This window comes from Strongylocentrotus purpuratus, unplaced genomic scaffold, assembly GCF_000002235.5.
Source record: "Strongylocentrotus purpuratus isolate Spur 01 unplaced genomic scaffold, Spur_5.0 spur5_scaffold_7, whole genome shotgun sequence".
Classification (NCBI taxonomy): Eukaryota; Metazoa; Echinodermata; class Echinoidea; order Camarodonta; family Strongylocentrotidae; genus Strongylocentrotus; species Strongylocentrotus purpuratus.
This window is the reverse complement of record NW_022145613.1, coordinates 28,186,811-28,208,187: the sequence shown is the minus strand read 5'-3', so window position 1 is coordinate 28,208,187 and position 21,377 is coordinate 28,186,811. Positions and strand designations below refer to the sequence as shown.

General features: G+C 37.0%; 1 protein-coding gene across 1 annotated transcript in view; it reads right to left on the bottom strand.

Annotated features, from left to right (window-relative positions):
• LOC592828 overlaps nucleotides 1-21,377 on the bottom strand; it is a 55,610-nt gene that overhangs the window by 18,284 nt on the left and 15,949 nt on the right. Inside the window, exons 2-3 of the mRNA XM_030974267.1 lie at nucleotides 10,058-10,162; nucleotides 6,725-6,964 (exon numbers count right to left, since the gene is read on the bottom strand). Coding sequence (XP_030830127.1) covers nucleotides 6,725-6,964; nucleotides 10,058-10,162 — 345 coding nt within the window. The remainder of the gene's footprint in view (nucleotides 1-6,724; nucleotides 6,965-10,057; nucleotides 10,163-21,377) is intronic.

Sequence of the window (21,377 nt, the reverse complement as noted above, 5' to 3'; positions counted from 1 at the left end):
AATACACCAACTCTAACATACCACGAAGACGTCAACTTTAACGTGTCAAGATCATTATAATGAAAGTTTGACTTTGACTATACACCTAACCAAATAATTGTATAGCGCCAACAACGGCGTTATGTTAATGACGTGTAACCAACTCCATTTTTCTATACCTCTACTACTTTTTTGTTTTTTGTTGCCCATCTGGTCAATTTTCCCTTCCTTGTCTTCAACTGAGCGTGTCCTCGCTATCCTGAAATTTTCGATAATGATACTTCATGCTTATATTTCCAGGCCACTACATGTAAATATGTATTACTCCATTCGGAAGGTTTTACATGCTGCGAGTCGGCAAGGTTTAACACTAACAGACAATTGTGCAAACATACATATTCACTGATTGAGCAAAAGAAAATACTGTATCGGTACAACGGTAACGGCTAGAAGAACCCTAGCCTTGTAGAATTGAAATGTGACTGTTACGAATTATAAATATATATTTTTAACGCATGGTACGGTCTTCTAGTAATCCCATTGTTACGTTCTACAAAACGGAACACCAACCCTTCAATAATTTTCAAAGCAACTGATTTCTATATCATGCATTGAACAAAACTATGCCTTGGATTATAATAGTTTGTTGACAATTGAACGATGATTGAACTTCTGATACATCGGCAGCGTAGAGCCATGTACGGCACACATCCTGAATCAGTATAAAGTATGTTTACATGGCCATGTTGTCTCGTGAGTAATGTACAGACTCATCTTCGCCGTTTAATTAACACTGCGTAAGTAGCCTGCTGGCAAGGCCATTATGTTTGATGATTAATGGCGCATGCATTCCCGGTCGACACAAATGAATCGTGAAAATATGAAAACCAGATATTGCAATTTTGTAATCATCTCGATTTATAAACAATTATTTGTTCGCACTCTAGACAAGGGGTGAGACAAAACTTGACTGGGGTATATCGAGCTTGTATGAATGTTGGTGTAGCTGGGGGAGGGGGTGGGGCTGGGAGTATTCTCTTTAATGCCCGTGGCACTCGATTCGTCATTGTCTGACGTACACAGGCGCGTACGCAGGATTTTTTCAAGGGGGGGGGGGTTTACATTTATAAATCGGGCCGAAAATTTCGCAACGACTCAGCCAGCCGCTGAATAAGCGGGGGGGGGGGAGGGGGGAGGGGGGAGGGGTAATAGGAAACTTTTTTTATTATTTTTATTTTATCCCAAAAAAATCGCAACGACTCAGCTGACCGCTGAATAAGCGGGGGGGGAGGGGGTAAGAGGACACTTTAATTTTTTGGTCTCGAAATTTGAAAAATTGACATTTTGCTCAGTTTTTTAAAATAAATAATTAAAAAAAGAAAGAAAAAAAAAGGGGGGTTATGGGGGGGGGGTTTACACACAGAAAAATACCAAAGGGGGGGGGGTTAACCCCCCTCCCCCTCCCCCCCCCCCTAGTGTACGCGCCTGGACGTACATGTAGGACTGCGTCAGTAACTGGCGCGGCCTTTGACGCACCATACGAAAGTGACGTCGTACAATATGTTAATGTAAAATCAACCATAAACTGACCGTGCAAACAATACTTTGAAATATTGGTGCAAGCACTTATTAATATTAGCGAAATAGAAATGCCGCCTCGTATACAACGGGCATAACCACCAAAATATGGAAGACTGAAGCCATTTTTCGTTTATTATAATGCAGTCACTGCTACTGATGTTAATTTATGGTCCATTTTTTCGTTTACATGCAAATGAGTTTTTCATAGGCTCCGCCCATACTTATTTTTAATACCCGCCATATCTTTACTCATTCAGAACACACACAAATGAACAAGTTTAAGAAACGGGAATATATTGCTATCCAGCGACTAGAATCAAAGTTAAAGCTGTGATCTGGAAACTTACCAAAACTGTACCGAGACTTTAACAAGCTCGGAACTAGAACATTGCTAGAATGTCGGAAGTTATCAGTTGCGTATTACAGGACTGATCTTGTCGACTGTAACCCGACTATTTCCGGGACCAATTTCTAGAACAATAAACACCAGGTATTCATCACTACTGTCCGGAAATGAGCAGTCTATTGTTTGTCAAAAAAGTCTTCTCCTGTTTGTCTCGAAAGAGGGTATGTGAGAAAGGGCTACATTTGTAAAAGGGGCACCCTAACGTTTTTTGTTTTTAGAGATGGGATTGCCAATGTCTAGTGCTTGACAACTATTATTGGAGCAATGATAGCGATGAAATTCTGGGATCTCCTTTTAGATATCTACTTTGGTCGAAATAGTCGTTCAAAGTTAAACAAAATATTTGTTAGTTCGCCGATTGTTTTCCGGAGTGCCCCTTTCACCCCAACCTACTGACCGTAAATTGACGCCCCCATAATATGTGACTCAATTCCAGAAAAAATAACTAGGCCTCCGATGCCATGCCAGGAACAGTCAAGGTGATCTTTGCCTCAAAAGATTTAATACTCAGACGATAACAACTTCTGATAGTGTACTAGCGGAAACTAGGCTTGAGAGGGAATGTATTACTCAATTATTGCTACTTCAAGAACAATTACAGCTAAAAGTAAAACGTTGGTTTTGAGAAAGAAAAACAGATACATGTAAGTGAAATAGTATGATTCGCAGACGTGTCAATTGTAATATTACAGAAGTAGAAGTAGCAGTAGTGGTAGTAGCAGTATAAATCGTCGTAGTTGTAGTAGTAGTAGTAGTAGTAGTAGTAGTAGTAGTAGTAGTAGTAGTAGTTATTAGTAGTAGCAAAAGCAGCAGCAGCAGCAGCGGTAGTAGTAGTAGTAGTAGTAGTAGTAGTGGTAGCCTAGTAGCAGTGGAGGTAGTAGTAGTATTATTAGTTGTAGTAGTAGTAGTAGTAGTAGTAGTAGTAGTTGTTGTTGTTGATGTAGTAGTAGTATTAGTATTTTTCATCATCGCAGTAGTAGTAGTATAGTAGCAGTTGTTGTTCTTGTTCTTGTAGCGGTAGTAGTAGTAGTAGTAGTAGTAGTAGTCGTCCTCGTCGTCGTCGTCGTCGTAGTAGTAGTAGTAGTAGTAGTAGTAGTAGTAGTAGTAGTAGTAGTAGTGGTAGTAGTAGTAGAAGTAGCAGTAGTATTAGTAGTAGTAGTAGTAGTAGTAGTAGTAGTAGTAGTAGTAGTAGTAGTAGTAGTAGTAGTAGTAGAAGTAGTAGTAGTAGTAGTAGTAGTAGTAGTAGTAGTAGTAGTAGTAGTTGTAGTAGTAAAAGTACTGGATGTAGTTGTAGTAATATTGGTAGCAGTAGCAACAGCACCAGTACCAACAGTAGTACATGTAGTCTTTATAGTCTAACGTTCTTGTTTTGTTTTCCTGCCGTCCGTCCTGGGTATAACATTAGACTGAATAAGAGGTCATCATTTAATTTGTATTCCAAAATTCATGGCTGTTCCTATTTCATTTCAATGTACTATTTTCCCAAGTTCCCCTATATGGCTTTCCTTCGTATCTTCCCATTGCAATTTAGATTTAAACTTATACCTGGTTATTCTCACCTCTATTGGAGAATTTAATTAGCAAAGTTTATTTGGCATAGTTATGAGCAATAAGTGGCCAAGATTCATCATGGCAGAGTGACCTTTTCGAAACAAAGGAAATCGATAACATTTTTGAGCACGCTTGAAGCAAAAAAGAAAAGGGATAAGGAAGGAAAATAGAAAATGTAAGAAGAAGAAGAAAGAGGGCGAGGATGTGAGGAAAATAGCGGTACAAGCATTACTCTTTTTACGGGGTGAAATAGCCATGATAGTGTTATCCATCAGAGGGAAGAAAATGAATTTCTGATACGTTTATACCTCTCCCGTGACCAAAATGGTCTTCATGATGTCAACACTATATTAAAGCAGACGCCAGAAGTCTCCATCGCTTTATGAAATAGACATTCAAGCGGACAGCAATATTTAGTAGTCCTCATCTATGCCCTTTTTCTGCCTCCTTCAATCAGCAACGCCGCAATTCGACCGAACCTGATCACCACGAAACATTGGCTGGCTTCAGTTACACAACCAAGGTTAGGAATTTTTAACGCGTCTGTCTCGTAACGCTTGGCATAATATGACTCCCATTAAGTCATTACTATATATATATATAATCAATGTTCCAGCGTCAACATGCCATCTGTACATACTAGTCAACGTTAATACATGTACATGCACATGTACACAAATCCCACCCAATAATAATTTGTTAGGATGACTGCCGACTTTAATAGGCTTCTTCTATTTCAGGCCGTACAGGATATTTTCATTAAATCACTAGAACATAAAAGATCTGTTTCAGATAGTTTTTAAAGTTAAGATTTTGTTGCTTCTTCATTCGAAAAGGGACATATTATTGTGATTGTAGTACAAAACACCAATAACACCATATTAATCAATGATTTCAATCAATGCCAGTTATTTGGGAAATCCATATATGATTATGTTTATCTCAAATGCGTTTGGAATAGAGCTTTAGCATTAACGTCAAATAGTCGAAAAATTGATCTGCCCGTTAATATGTTTTACCGCCCCGGTCAATGCCTTTTGCTCACAATTTGTTGTAGATGAATTACAGTATCATCATGATTATATCCGGCAACAAGTTGGGGAAGGAGAGGGTCGTGTAACACGCCATTTCCTTCTGCTCAAAACCAAAGATGAGACTCAAGAAGATAATATTTTGCAGAAGATTCTCTACTCAATGACACCTATGTAAGAGCCACTCGAGACAAACTTACAAGAAGTTTGATGACCTTAAGTCAGTTACACACGAGGCGTTATTTGCCTTATACAGGACTGAGTCTTTGACGTGTCGTTTTGGAGTGAAAACATAACCAAAGATAAGTGAATGCACAATACACCAGTGACCTATCGAGGATTTCGTAACGGGGAGGGGACATGTTCTAAAACATTGTGACAAGCGAGCAAAAATCATCAGTGTTTTGATGTGTCTCCATTTATTCAAAAAAATCTATGAAAAACAAATTAACAAAATCACCCCCACTCTTTTATCTTTAAGGTGGGAGGGGGCTCGTGCTCCCAGTTTACCCTAGATCCGCCACTGTTTGGGATTAAAAACGTCACCAAAGTGAAGTGAATGCACGATAAACCAGTGCCAGGATTTTGTAACGGGAAGGGGACAAGTTCTAAAAGATTGTGACAGGGAAAAAAACAACCATCAGTGTTTCGATGTGTCCTTTTATTTTCAAAATTCTATGACCCCCCCCCCCCTTACCCTTTTTTTTTGGTGGGATGGGGCACGTGGCCCTGGTGTTCCCCTAGGTCCGCCATCGTGAACCACCCTTCGTACATTCTGGGTGACCCTGGGAAAAAAAGGACCATTCTTAAAACTAAAAAGGCGTTGTTCCTCTAGCAATGACTGGACGAAATTGTGGTAAAAAAACAGGGAGGGAGGCCATTAGTTATAAACAATAACCTTCATGGCGTCGGGGAATCCCGGGTTCGATGTTATCTAAAATCATGTAGTGGTAGTGTTAATTAGGCGATTTGGTTTGAGAGTAGGTTTAGGGTCAGAGTTAAAGTTAAATGTAAGTATTGTGGTCCCCGATTAAAGGTAAAGACCAGTATTGGAAACGCCCCAATTTCAAAAAATGAAATGGAAGCTCTTATTACCAATCGATTTTACAATGTTTCTTTCACAATGCAATCGCATGACCATAACTGGTCTTTAGCTTTAATAGATTAATAGAGAATTTTGACTGGTGAAGCAGTGACCCAAAGGCATTGTCGCTGAAGCATGTGTGGTAATATAAAGTGTATCAAACTCTCTATTCTCTTACCAAATCTGTTGAATGAAACATGGGTGTTATGTATGAGGCGGATATGTTTATGAATTAACGTTTGTTTTTTGTCTGGTGCGTGACGGATAACGAGTAGCAATTGAAGTTATTGTTTCCGCATTGCGTCTGAATTAATGTGAGGTTCTTATATGTTTAGTTTCTTCGTACGTGAAGCACTTTCCTGCTAACCTCGCCTTCTTAAAGACGATTGTTGGACGATGCATATTACTTTCTGGAAATTGAAAATTACTGGTATCATTAATACTAACACAATCGACATTTCTCCCCCCCCCCCCTCCCCCCTCTCTCTCTCTCTCTCTCTCTCTCTATACTTCAAACAGACCAATGTTTTGTTAATCAAACTTTAATAAGCTTTGGGAACTAAGTGGAACGGCTGTTCTTTCATCCAATATTTTCAGATATTTTTCTACACCTTTGATGTCACGATATCCTGTTATGATATCCATTTCTGGGTTACTCGAGAGACCTCGGCAAAATATCGCAAAAATGTCAGAATGCCCTGGTATAGCTTGCTGTCCTATTATAGGTTCATGTCCAAAGGGTTATAAAGTGAGTGACGTATCGCTTTTGAAATGGAGAAATGGAATTCTTTATTTCGATTCATACCTCCTTGGTTTTTATTCTGTATTCACCAGGCTAGTATAAACCCTTTAAGTTGTTTTATATCTTTGTTTGTTTTCAAATGTTATAATGTGTGTGTGTGTATTGGGTTTTTACAGACGTGTATCAATCAGATCTGATTATTTACGTCTGGGACCGACCTTTAAACGTCACCATCCGAAAGACGTGACTCAGTTTCGAACCTGCGTCCTCGGCTGAATCAGTTTGTAACTTCCACTTTTTAGCTGGATTACAGGCGCACGCCACAACGCCTATAATATCAAGAGACTTACGGCATGTTGGTGCGGGCGCTGTCCATACTCCTAAAATACAGGTCCGTGTCGTTGACCCGAAGAGTCGAGCCCTTCCGGGGTCTTGACACGCATGCGTGATGGCGGTTCCAGCCGGGAAGGTCTTGCCATTCTCGGTGATGTTGGCATTCTGATCAACCGTAATGAACTGGATCAGACCAGTTAGAGTCGGTGGTCGCAAGCAGGGTCGAGTGTCTGAAGAAGCCATGCCCGACGGTATACCTTTTTGTAAGACGCAAAATGGAAGAAAAGGAAAAATGATTTAGATTGAGCATGTATATTGGGTATTAATTTGCCGGATTACGGTCATATCATTTTCATGATTGTAAAAATCAATGGGATAGCGCAGTGGGTGTAAATTGGAGAGAGAAAAGAGAGAGAAGGAGGCAGGCAATGATAAAGAAGAAGATTAATCGACCTGTAGGAAAAGAGAGGAGGAAGAGGGGGTGGGTGTAGGATAGTTAAAGATATTATTAAAAGCGAGAGGCTACAGATGCATAATCATCGAACAAAATCTGGAACGGTCTCTTTAACAATTTAAAATACGCGGGGAATGTGTATAATGTAATTTATGTATTTAGCGGGTTATAATAACCATTTTTCATTTATTCTATCGAACAAACATTGCGCTTTTTTTTTAAAGCTTCGCCAAACGGGTTCGTCATTTCTGAAGGACACCTCGAATCCTTATCTAAATCCATATCTTGTTTCTGATCAAGTGCTTCCGAGGCTTTGCCTTTCATTTATGAGGTGCATGTATGAAACTAACCTCTTTCTTTTCACTTGGTTATTAATCTATAATTCTAGACAAATACTTTTTGTCGCTGCTCGTCTGTAATTGAGAAGGCGGCTATAGAAATTAGTTTGATACGATCAAGAGAAGGTCAGAATAGTTGCTTGTTTTACGTCATATTAGTTGTCTAGGTATATGACGGATTTTGGAAACAAGCTTTTCTTTGAAGAAATAAAAAAAGCCAAGTGTATAGAAGTTTCATTGGCACGAAAAGACATTCCAATTCATATTCATATTAATATCTATATCCATATTCGTATTCGTATTCATATTCATAGTCATATTCATAGTCATATTCCTATCCATATCAATATTCATACTCATATTCATACTCATATTCATATTCATATTCGTATTCGTGTTCGACTTACAAGAAAACTCAGACAGAGAGATTGTACTTGAACCGACCATCTATTTCCAAATGCGATTGAATTAAACAACATTTTGAAAAGGCTTGCGTCCAGATTAAGCCTAAATAATTTCGGATTGTGATTATGAAGATACCAAAAAACAGAGATTAAGTCTAATATCTCCGCCGAATTAGATCTTCTCTGGCTGTAAATCGAATTACTCCCAAAGAAACCCCCGTCTTTACTTTTAAATGGAAAACCACACTAAATATAGCACATGTTTACAATCATATAACCGGATAACGGCCATATGTGTCTAATTCTGAATTAATTCCGAAAACAAAACAAATCGAAAGAAATTTCCTCAGAATGATATCATATTATTCGCAATATGTCGACCTTTTATGGTATAATCCTTATTTTTTGTTTTGGATATGATCAGTCGACGGTTATCTCGAAGAGAATCGACAAAACTCTTGTGGTTTTGTCGCCTTCTTCTTTCAAACGTAATCGAAAGTAAATCAGCTCAAACAAGATTGTAACTTTGGTGATAAGGCCGAAGAGACAAATATTGCCTTTCCGCAATAAAAACTTGCTGAATAACTTAGAATCATATAATAATAAAAGTAATACAATATTTATACAAGCGCATAATAAACACAAGTTTCTCCATGCGCTGTACATAAAAGGAATCAACAAAGATAAATATATAAATCGTATAACTACTGAAATGACTAACTTCACATAGTAAATAACATAATAAAAAGGTAGCTTACATGGCCAAAACAAATAACGTAAGTAAGGATAGTTTAAGCTAATTAATTAAGGCCAAAGAGTTTCGTTTTTATTAAAGATTTGAACGTTGCAGAAGTGGGTGCCTGTCGTATGAATTTGGGAAGATTGTTCCAAAGTTTTGGTCCATCAACTGCAAAAGATCTGCCCCCATAGAATATAGTATTGGTTTTTGGTACACAAATGCTTGATTGCTTGAACGGAGGGTTTGGGGTGGCTGGTATTGTTTGAGCAAATCAGTCAGGTATGAAGGGAAAGAACTGTGTTACATTGCTTTAAATGTAATTAATAAGAGTTTGAATATGATGTGCTTATCTACAGGAAGCCAGTGTAGTTTCTTAAGAGTACTAGTTATACTTTGTTGGCGTGGAGTGCGAGTGACCAGTCTCGCTGCAATGTGCTGTATCATCTGGATCCGGTGAATATCAATTGCGGGAAGTCCAAACAACATATCACCTCCTCCGATGCCTATCCCATTTTATTTTGTTAAGCCGTAACCTATTTAGGGTTTAGGTTATTTCAAAACAGCAACCATCAAGAAGACTACATTTTCCGTGTCTAATGCAAGGATTTTGACAATCCTGGGAATCTTCTCTTTTTTCGAAAGGGATTGGAGTCGTTTACTTGATGAATAGATTCTCAAATATTGCTAAAGCAATAACTAACGTTTCCCCTTCAAATATCAGTGGGAAGCGCTCTCACCACGCGAAACTACTACAACACAACCAATATGATAAGGAGTTATACCAAAAAATTACTCACGCAATTTACAAGAAAAATTTACGTGGAGTATATAAATGCATTGTTTTTTTAAAGGTACAATGTCCCATTCGCAGCCAATATCAAATGTTGTAGAAGTTTGCAGGAACTATGAATATGTCACGTATTTCCTATCTTTGAAATTTAAACGTTAGCAGTGTCCTAATATTCAAATTATGCAAGGAAACCCGTTTAATTTTAGACTTCACTGTCAGACACTATTAAGTGGCTGACTGACTTTTTCCCTTTGGTATGAGCTGAAAAGGGTAAATGAGCATTAATTTTGTTTACGTTAATCACCCACTTCTTGTAATGGCCCAAATTAAACTGATTGAATCTTTGCGCAGCACAAAACGCAAGACCATTGAGTACAAGGGTCTGAAAATCAGACTATTTCTAAATGGATTGTAATCACTAAAGTCGATTCGACAACTAACTGCTAGTGGTCATTATTTTAAAGACATTTTTAGGCCCCCTTTTTTTAGGGAAGTTCTAAATCAGTATTATCTTTCAAACGCCGTTTGAATTTAAACTTTTCATTATTTTGGCCTCCAAATGGGACATAGTACCTTTAATGTGTGATCTACTTTTCATCAAATCTTTTCGGCCTTTTCAACTTACGTTGCCTGCTCCGTACGATGGTCGTTCTTGTTCGGCTGATTGTTCTTCTGGAGGATGTGATGGTAGTCCGTGAGAAACTGGCAGTTCCACTCTGCGAAGATACTTCTGTTTGACAAAGGAGAAACAAAAATAAAAGATTTTACCTAAATTATTCAGGATATTGCTTTAGAGGCCTCAAGTTTGGAAAACCCTCTATAATTGTGCATATTCCAAACCATACTGATTAACGTATTCATTCGTAGATGATTTCCTTGCTTAAAGCTCCACTGCACTACTTATAGCTACTTGCGCCCTCTATATAACAAAATGGGTTATAGGTGACCATTGCTCCCCCATGACCCCCTTTTTCTTATGTTAATTTAGAGCTGATTTGATGAGATAACCATCTGTCCAGTGACCTTGCAGGGTGGTCTAATCCCTCATGTACACTAGTACAGATTGGCTTTAAAATCGTGGCAATAAAATCAGACACACTCACAGAATGCAAACAAACTAAAATGTCATTACTGATGGAATGGAGTAATTTTAAAAGATCAAATATTAAGAAACATCCGAAGAAGAAAAGAAGCAGAAATTCGAAGGCGGCGCAAGACAATCAGAAATTAATTAAGCCCTATTGAAAACAGTTTGGAGTAAAATACGAGGATATTAAAAAACCCTAGAGAGGGGGATTATTTGAATAAAATATTGAGAATGAGGAAGAAGTAGAATTACGTAATTAAAAAAGAAAAAAATGAAAAAGAGCAAAATAGGGAGAAAGGAAATGAACTAAAATATGTTCGAAATGAAGAACAAGAAAAAAAGCAGATTTAATATAAATTATCCGACCATCTCCTCCAGTTTCAATGCCTATACGTTTAACAACAAACTTACATGATTTCAAAATTGATTTAATATACAAAATGTCAATTAGAGAGAAGATGACGTTTTACTGATCAAGATCAACTGATTATACCCATCATATTCCTCACTAATCCTAGAATGATTTGTCATGAATTAACACCCCTAATCAAGAAGTGAATTGATTCCGACCGGATACAATCACTTTCCTCTTTCTCTTTACAGCGATCAAGCTAGTTAATGATAATTATGGTATGGTTCGGTATGGTATTTATTTCATTCTTCATTAAAAAAAAACATATACAAAACATACAGAGTATTTAAAAAAATTGAAAATACATCAATACATGTAGAAGGGTAACATTACAGATAGTAATAATACAATAAAATTAACAGGAAATAAGTTCAGAAAGCAAATTTATGTCGAATGAGGGGTCAACAAAAAGGAGCATTTAGCCTTGCTGAACGTTGACCCCTAAAGAAAGTACATAATAAACATCACATTAAGAAGATAAGAATAAGCATAATACCAAAACAAAATATATACAAATATATACGTCATAAATCAAATATGATATTCAAGTTGCTGAGTACAAATTCGATAAAAACAATCTAAAGGAACGTTTAAAACTATTTATGACACACACACTAAAAAAGAAGCTCAAATATGTCAAACGATGAGCTAAAAAAGTAAGTACTTTCTTTTCTGCCCTAATACTTTATTTCACTTTGTTTGAATCTTTTCGTTTTGTTAATGTCCCATTTCACAATTGTTGTCCTTTTTATTAATTTATAACTTTTTCTCATCGTCCTATATGAGTACATGGATTTATAAATACATTCGCACGAGGTATGAATGTATCTATGCACACCATGGAGGCAAATATTGGTTATGTAAAAGCTTGGCTATAGAAGCCCACATGAAGGTTTTCAGGCGAGCAAGGAGAGAAAAAGAAGAAACAATACAAGCAGCTAGGGAAATATCTGCAAGAAACGCTGTCAGCTGACTGACATATTTAAATGGTTTTAGACATCTTCTTGTAAATGTATTACGCAGTAAAGCAGTAGAGCGGAAAGCACCCAGTCGTGAACGGGAAACCACTGGCGGAACCTGCCTGCCACCCACGGGTCTTCAGCCAGCAGCTAGAGAACGCCCCTAAACCTTCATCGAAATGATTGATATAAAAGAGAGAAGGGCAAGAGGAAGAGAAAGGGATACGATTGTAGACTTACAGACATACTGATATAGGAACATAAAAGATAGACACAGACAGGTAGACAGACGGATGGATGGAAGGTTGGATAGTGAATATCATGTACATGTAGGTATATACGTTAATATCATATATTAACGTTAATTTCATTAATTGTCATCCATTTTAAAGTGCCAACACTAAGTTATAGGTTTAATAATAGTGTTTAAATTCACGTTATTCTCAGCCTGTATGGAAACCAACATCAGAAAAAGACGAATAAAATAGAAAGGGAGAGGGAGGGAGAAAGAAAGAAAGAAAACAAATTGAGATACAGGAAGAAGAAGAAGAAAGAGAAGAAAAAGAAGAAGAACGAGAAGAAGAAGAAGTAAGAAGGAGAAGTGGAACAATAACTGCAAGAATAAGAGAAAGGCAAATCATTGATACATCTGTCTGCGACTGAAGTACCCAAGGTAGTTTAGGAAGAACCCTTTTCCGAATAATGCTATATTGAGCTTTCCCGTGCTGTGTCTACACTACATAACAATCTGTTATTAGGGATATTCTCTGAGGTGACATGTTGCACTTGCATCTTCTATATACCTTTTATCAAAGGTCAATAGCGGTATGGCTTTCTTTCCTTTTCACTTGTCACGGTGATAATAAAACAATTTTGGGAATAATCCATGTAGTAATCCGTGTACACACCGAGAAATGTTATACAATGTATGCAAAATTATTATAATTTTACCAAACATGTAGAATAGGCCTATTCGGAAAACTATGAAACTGCAAACTGGGTTGAATAGTCTCGAAATATATACACATATCCAAATTTACGAAGTAACTTCACACAAAGAATTTGTTTTCATCACATCTTCTCTCATCTCACCTTCTTGCATAGGAAAAAATTATTGAAAAGAAAATTTTAAAAGAAACGTTGTTCAAGAATCAATCAGCGAACAAAGTCAAGTACTGTCACCTCGTCCCCCTCCCCACCTTCCATAAATCTCCCTCATTCGATCTACTCTTCTAATCCCTTCCCCTGTCTTTCTCTATGTCTCTCTCTACCTCCTATATATCTTCCCCTCTCACCGTGACTACTTTCTCTATCATTTCTCTACCTCTCTTCCTCTCTCTCTCTCTCTCTCTCTCTCTCTATCTCTCATTCTCTCTCTCTCTCCCTCTCTCTATCTCTCCGTCTGACCTATCCGGGGGCCCCCAAGGTCTACCAAATGGAAATGGGAGGGCAGAAAGGGAAGACGTTCCATCCTCATATTTTTGTTCGCCTTCCTCAATCTCAAATCAAGCGCGAAGGTTATGTTCTTATTTTGGAAAAAAGGGAAAGTAGGTTATCAATTTTATCCCCTAATTAGATATCTTGTTACCCTCCGTCTTTCTTCCTAGCACTCAACGTGAGATGAACTTAAAGGTAAAGACCAGTATCGGAAACGCCCCTATTTCAAAAAATGAAATGGAAGCTCTCATTACCAATCATGTGAAAGAATATGTTTTGACTAATACATGATGATACAAAATTTGCCGGGAAACCGCCTACTAATTCATATATTTGGAAAATTTGTTTCTCTCATGGTCTGTGAGAGATATAGGGTAGTCCCATATACATCTTTCTGTGTATAGTGCTTGTAACTTTACAAAGAATGGGCCAAATTTCTTATCATTTTGATGATTCCAGAACCTTGCAGATGCTAGATGCTAGATGATCAACCTTTTCTGATCGATTCCACAACGTTTCTTTCACAATGCAATCGCATGACCATAACTGGTCTTTACCTTTAAAGTCCTATGTAATTCTGACTGAACCATTAGTCACAAACCTTCAAATTAACCTGAGAACATAGCATAGTCAATGTAAATGTCCCTTGAAGTAAGATCTAGAACCATAGTTGAGCCGTAGATTGCACAACTGTTGCCCCTGTAGTTGGTAATGTACCAGGTCATCAACGGATTTTAAATAACAAGTTTTACAAATGCTTTTTTATATTTTTTTTAATTCAATTTAATTCGATTTTGACTTTTTTTCCCGGGATATTTAATATTCATGTTCATGCAAGGATTGTGAGGTATAACTTCAGTCATTCAAGCTACATATAAAAGTCTGTTCAGCTCAGTTGCAAACAATTCCACAAAAATTATTTAAATGTAAGACAAAGAATACATGAAAAATGATTTAGAATAAAGTAAATGTATATGAAACACACATACGTCTTCCAATGAGCTCTGTTAACATTATTTAAAAGAAATACATGCAAAAGAATGATAAACATTGGATAAACTATTATTATGATGACATTCTTTTTCATAAAAGCTGCAATACCATAGCCTAGAATATTTTGAATAGGGAAGAGGGACAAACATTGTCCAAATTAACAACAACAACTGCCTTGAGATATGTCAATTTGCCACCACAAGGTTAACAAAAAAAGTCGCGAAGTTCACAAGGTTTTAGACAATAGTGCTGAGGGTTTCATCGACATAAATTTCAAGATCACAAGGTCCGCGGTTCGAGTCCCGCCGCGGCACTAATGTCCTTTGGCAAGACATTGATCTGCATTTGCCACTCAACCCAGGTGAGGTAAATGGGTACCTGGTAGGACTTCTTGGTAGGATCATTCCTTGAAATGCACTGTGCGCTGATAAGGCTGCCGGAGCTAAAGCAAGGGTAATACATTTCATAGCTCTTCGGAAGCGCATAGAGATGTTATATGCGCTATACAAGAACTGAATTATTATTATTATTGTTATTATTATTCCTTGCGTGAATGGCTTAGCTTCATGGAATCATTGTCTCAATCAAACTCACCATTTTATCATTCCTGTCATCTGGTTAGGATAAAATTTACGAGAAGGGAGTATTTTAGAGACAAGAAGAGAAGAAATTGTGCATAATTAGTTTCACAAACTCTCACCTATCTGCCTCTTTCTCAGTTTTTGTTATCTCTCTCTCTCTCTCTCCCTTTCTCTCCATCTTTCTTTCTGCCCCTGTTTCCTGTTTCCCTTTTGTAGTCTGTCTAAAACTTTCTTTCCCCAACTTCTCCACTCTCTTTCTCCCCCTTCTCCTCTCTCTTTCTCCCCCTTTCATTTCTCTTTCTCCCCACTCTCTCTCTCTCTCTCTCTCTCTCTCTCTCTCTCTCTCTCTCTCTCTTTCTTTCTCTACCGCTCTACCTCTTTCTTTCTGTCCCTGTTTCCTGTCTCGCTTGTTTTGTCTGCCTATATCTCTCTTTCTCCCCCTCTTTCTTCCCATTCTCCCCCTCTTTCTCCGTCTTCTCTTCTCTCTCTCTTCCACTCCCCCTCTCTATCTCTCTTTACCTCTTTACTCCTTTCTGTCACTGTTTCCTGTTTCCCTGTTTTAGTCTGTCTATATCTCTCTTTCAAGCCATTCTCCTCTCTCTCTCTCTCTCTCTCTCTCTATCTCCTTCTTCTTCCCTCCCCTCTCTCTTTCTTCCTTTCTCTCTGTCTCTTTTTCTACCTCTCTGCCTCTTTCATTCTGTCCCTGTTTCCTGTTGCCCTGTTTTAGTCTGTCTATATATCTCTTGTTTCCCATTCTCTATCCTCCCCCTCTCCCTTTCCCCTTTTCTACCCCCCCCCCCTTCTCTCTCTCTCTCTCTCTCCCCCTACCTCTCTAATACCTCTTTCTTCCTGTCCTTTTTCCCTGTTTCCCTTTCACCCCCTTATCTCCTCCCTCTCTCCCTACCCATTCTCTCTCTCTCTCTCTCTCTCTCTCTCTCCCCTCCCCCTCTCTCTCTCCCCCTCCCCCTCTCTCTCTCCCTCCCTCACACGCATACACACACGCACTCACCTCTTCTTTCTTTTTTTTTCTTTTTTCATTATTTTAAAAAAGTCACTCTCTTGCACCTCTCCTAGAATGCCTGTTATAACACGTGTCCTCGCACAAAAGTAAATTAAACAATATCAATGACCCCCTTTTGAAATGGGGAGAACAAATAGAAAGTCCTTGTATTCTCTCTACGATCCAAGTTTCAAGGTTGGACCCTCACGGCAAAACTAGGTTTGTTTGTTTGTTTTTTGTTTTTGCAATATTCCGAAGAATGTCTTTTCTTTTTTGTAATAATGACTAAACTTCAAAACGCTAAACAGATCACAGCGTTATAACCGAAATAGCAAAGAAATTGTTTTAAATTTCTGTTAGTAGGTGTTGAAAAAAATGGAGAGTAAATTGTTATTTTGTGGCACACGCAAAAAAATATATAAAACAGAACATCTTAAACTGAGGAAAGACTAATAAGGGGGTAAATCCTTCTGTCATTATTGTGTACATAATCTCAGTATATTGAGACGCGCAATCGTAAGATTCGATATAAGCATCTGATTACTCACTCGCGGTGAAAACCTTGAACGACTCATCATTAAGTCCCACCATCATCTTTTTGTTGTTGGTGAAAAACAATATAGTTTTGATCCGGGTTTAAAGGCGCGTTCTCTCTGCCTCATCATGCTTATTGGGATGTCCGATGTTCTCGCGACAATACGCACATGCCCTTTGATGAGGCATCAATTCTCATTGCAAAGTCCCTCAGAGAGTATTTAAAGCTGTCGGTCCCCTACAAGCAGACACATGCTTTCTTACCAGTCAGGTAAAACAAACCAACTAGCCAATATTTCCTAGGTCAATGTAGTATACTGAGCGCATTTCAACTTCAACCATGGGCCAATTGCATCGACGTAATACTAAATCTAAACCGAAATCTAACCTAAAGACCCGATTGCAACCCTAATCCTTAACCTATATTTTACGAAATGAATCCATCTTCCAACCACAATATCCAGAATATGGAGCGACAATAGTTCTGTGAAGGCAGAAACACCAAATAAATTTGCGTCAATAACGCCCACATTTTGTCAATTTTGATATTGGAAGTAAAAACGAGAAGACATTGTATTTCAGACGTTATCACCTACAGGGTGGAGGCCCAAACACTTTATTTTATCCGTATCTGTCCAGTGCTGAACAACTCTCCTACGTTTTTTAATGATCAAAATTCATAATATACCCAAACCATTAATGGTACACTCTGAACTCATTTTTAATCGTCAATGTTCACTCGTGAAGATTTCTTAAACCGTCATTAAATAAGTTTTGCACATTTATTCTTAATTTGTGGGAAAAAAAATTCACCATCCTTTCTACGAGTATCTATTTTGACATGTATCAAAACTATTGTAAATGTTTTTTTTTAAACTGACATTGTATGATTGTGCTTTTACATTTTACGAGCACACGGTATAAAAAGGGGTTATGCACGCCCAGTATATCAACCTAAGTGCAACAGGATATTACAAACGAAGTGACAGTCTATCTGTCTTGTAAGCAGAATCTCTATGACGACATTATGAAAATCTTCATGGGTTTTGTCAAGAAATCGAAGATTGAGATCATAAGTCGGGGATAATCTAACTAATTCTTGGGCTGGATGATCTCGTCGATGTTTCTCCCTCATTGCAAGAATTCTTTGTATTTCTGTCGAGGCATCGAGTGATGTCAGAATTAAAGCTTTCCTTTCGTGTGCCCCACTTTGATAAGCCAAGACATAGATCGGAGTTTATTCGGATGACAAATGCCGAAATTACTGAAAAGCGATGATTCAAATGACACGCAATACTAAGGATTAAATCTGTTCCTAAATTAATGACTTGTTCGTCCTTGATTCCATTGTTCTGAGAAGTATATCATGAGGGGGTCAAATGAATAATAGGAAAATCGTAAATTTTACTTTACCCTTCACCAGCAGCTAAGGTTAGTCTATCTAAATGATTCATCTTTAAATTATAAGCCTAATTTTAGAGGTACTGTTTAATAATCAGTGATATAGTCAATTGAAATGTCAATACATCGATCATACAAGGTAATGAGCCAATAAGATTGGTTGAAGTCTTTGTTTAAAATCTAATTATTTATAATACGATGTTGAAATGAATTTGATGTATCTATATATTATTGTCTTTACAAACTAAAAATAAGCATTTCGCTTTCAAAGAAGAAAAAAAGAGTGTTTGCAATAATTATATAATTTGTTGCAGCGCTGCATAACTCAAATTGTATCAATGTATACAAATTTTTCATTTTTAAAAAATAAATTTGCTTCTGTATTTAAGGCATTGTTGAATGGTTAAAACCATGTTAGTATGGACGTTAGGTATTAGTAAACGCAGACTAATATTTATGATCGATGGATAAATAAGAAAATGTCGAATCGAAATAATTCAAGATGATCCCTTCGGTTAACCATTTCTTCGCCATCAAGCTTTTGATTAGATGTTAATGAAACCTACACATACGAAGGTTAATTTGTTTTCGTAACATTCTTGTGCTAATGTCAACTTGGGCATGAAATATATTACATTGGAATCAACTTCACAATGTGGGTTCCTGCTTAGGTTCATATTTTAACTCTAAATTGGCGTAAATTTGTGCCCATGGCACGGAGAGGATTCAATGTTAATTGGAAATCATCCTTCCAAAAAAAAATTAATGCACAAGTCATCCAAATAAGTTTTAAAAGCTTAACAAGTGCTTTAAAGTGCAAAACAATATTATATCCTGCATCAAAAAATGATTAGCTTTTGATTGGTTGAGAGCTCGTCACATGACCAGAAATAATTCAACTATTTTAAGGTTGCTCTGAGAAAGTACTATTCGGGAGTTTTTTTTCTTTTTTTTTTCAAATTTGATTTGATTTTTTTTTTTTTTTTTTTGATTTTTTTTTGTCGATTTTTTTTTTTTCTTCAAATCTTATTTGAATAATTCGTTTTTATTTGTAATCATTACAAAAAAAATATATATTTTAAAGAATGATATGATACTAATAAACCATGCCTTCTTTTCGAGGTACTTCAATACTACCATTTACTATTGGAGTCACCTCTTGCGCATAGTTTTAACCAGAACCTCTCAGGACAGTGTATATTTGTATATTATACCGTTACATTACTATCAACGTTGATTAAGCTAATATTATCTGGGTGTCGTTTAGAGACGCCTCTTGTCTGATCTATTTTGAGTGAGAGGCCCCTCTTTCTTTCTCTCCCTAAGATGCGCTGCGCACATGTCGATGTACGATGCAGCTGCAGACATATATATCACGTTGTTCCGTTTTACTCGTTTATCTTTGTGCTTTCTATGCTAGAGCATTTTGTATGAATCAATTCGTCAACGGAACTTCTTAGTTATTTCAAGGATTTACAAATCATCTCGGATGTTCACTGATTTCTTAAATGTTCACCTACACCAGACTTTGTTAATATAATGTGATTACAAGTCAGTGTGATGAACAATAATGGGTTGTAGGTCGTTCAAAAAGTAAGAAACAGAGAGAGAGTGAGAGACAGAGAGAGTGTGTGTGTATGTGGGGGGGGGGCACTTTTTCACACAAAAAATCAAATGAAAATGAAAATGGCTGAATTCTGCAGAATGTCAAATCATCTAAAACATTTTCAAGGGCTGTGTTTTATAAAGATATTTGGCTCAGGCATGTTTCACTTGTTTTCGAAATCTGTTTGAATACAAAAATGATTAGATTTAATTATTTAATTTTTTGGTAGAAATAATGCTGTGACAGTGTTTGGTCATCGTGATCATGTTTCTGATAACACTCTAAATTGATGATTTTTCATTGGCGTATCCAGAAAGAAATAAATGCGCTCGGTAGGATTGTCCATGAATGAAAAATATAGAATAATGTTTAAATGAGGTATGGAGTTCCCTGCTGAGGAAGGGAACAGAATGTTCCATGTACCTGGCTAGTCCCAACTAACGTAAATACATATTGCAAATAATATATATTCAAATAAGGGGGGGGGGGCGTACCTCGACTCCATCCTGCGCTGAAAATTATTGTTGTTATTATTATGCGTCAAGAATAAATATTGGTACCAACAATACGCTTCAAAGCCATTTAAAGGATATGATACATAAAATCCAGAATCAAACATTAACTAGAAAACAGTGTTCTGCTATTTGACAGCAGAGGAAATCAAACTCCAAAATTCACAACGCGATCGGGTGTTAAAAATCATTTCCCAATTCTTTTTTCCCCCTTACAACTAATCTACCCAGGAAACAAAACCCACGTTAGTATGTCAGATGTATTTTTGTTTAACTTGATAAACAACTAAATAATCAAAATGCCCCATCTTTTAAAGCAAAGTGGAGTTTCAAAAGTTATTGCATGTACAAATTAAAGGTGTTAAAATCCTGTTATTTACAAATTCACGTGTGATACCAGTCTACATGAATATAGCAGGATATGCGTTCCCGCATCATTATCATCATGAACTGTTTAAACGATTAAATAATTATATTAATTAGTAGTATTCAAAAATGATTTGAACAAAAAACTAAAGTTTATTCCTTCGTGCCTATAGGATGAAATTGCAAGAAAGTTGAAAGTCTTGGTAAAGTATATATTTCCCAATCTTATTCGATTTTTCTAGTACCAAACATTGTTGGTGTACATAATTATCCATGCATACTCATTTTAACTTTAAAGCTTATCTGCCATAGTTTACAGGAGGGATTACACCGGCCTGCAAGGTCACTGGACAGGTGGTTATCTCATTAACTCAGCTCTCAGTTAACATAAGAAAAAGAGGATCATAGGGGACCAATGGTCACCGATTAGGCATTGTTTGTTATATAGAGGGCGCAAGTAGCTACAAGTAGTGCAGTGGGCCTTTAAGATTTTGTTTAAATGAGCTTATGATAGGATACATCGTTCATCTGATAATAATTTCGAACTCAGTTATTCTTTCTAACCTCTTGAATTTGTAAATCTTTCTTCAAATGTTTTATTCACCAAGGTAATAATATGAATAGCCTCAGGTAAGAAGGAAACTTCAATAAAAACGATTGCGTCTGGTTGCCTTTAACACATCTTACATCACTTTAAAGTACTTTCAAAACAATTTAGAAAATGCCCAAAGAAATAGTAAGCATCGCAGCTTTCAAGACAGATTTTTACAAAAACGTTATCTGACAAGACAACATGTGTAAACAGTTTTCAGCGGAAAGAAGAGTAGAATATCTCGAGAATAGATTATTGTAAATTGAAAACATGTTGAAAGTATCCCAATGAGAGAAAGATTAAAGTTGACGGATTAGGAGAAACAGAATCAGTACGTAGTAATAGAAATGAAAGAAAGAGAGGGAAGGAAAGTGAATTTTGAATATAAAAAAATAGATATTGCCTCAATTTACAGGGAAATAACTTTTTAACATGTTGAAAAGGAATTAAAAATCCCAAGACAGC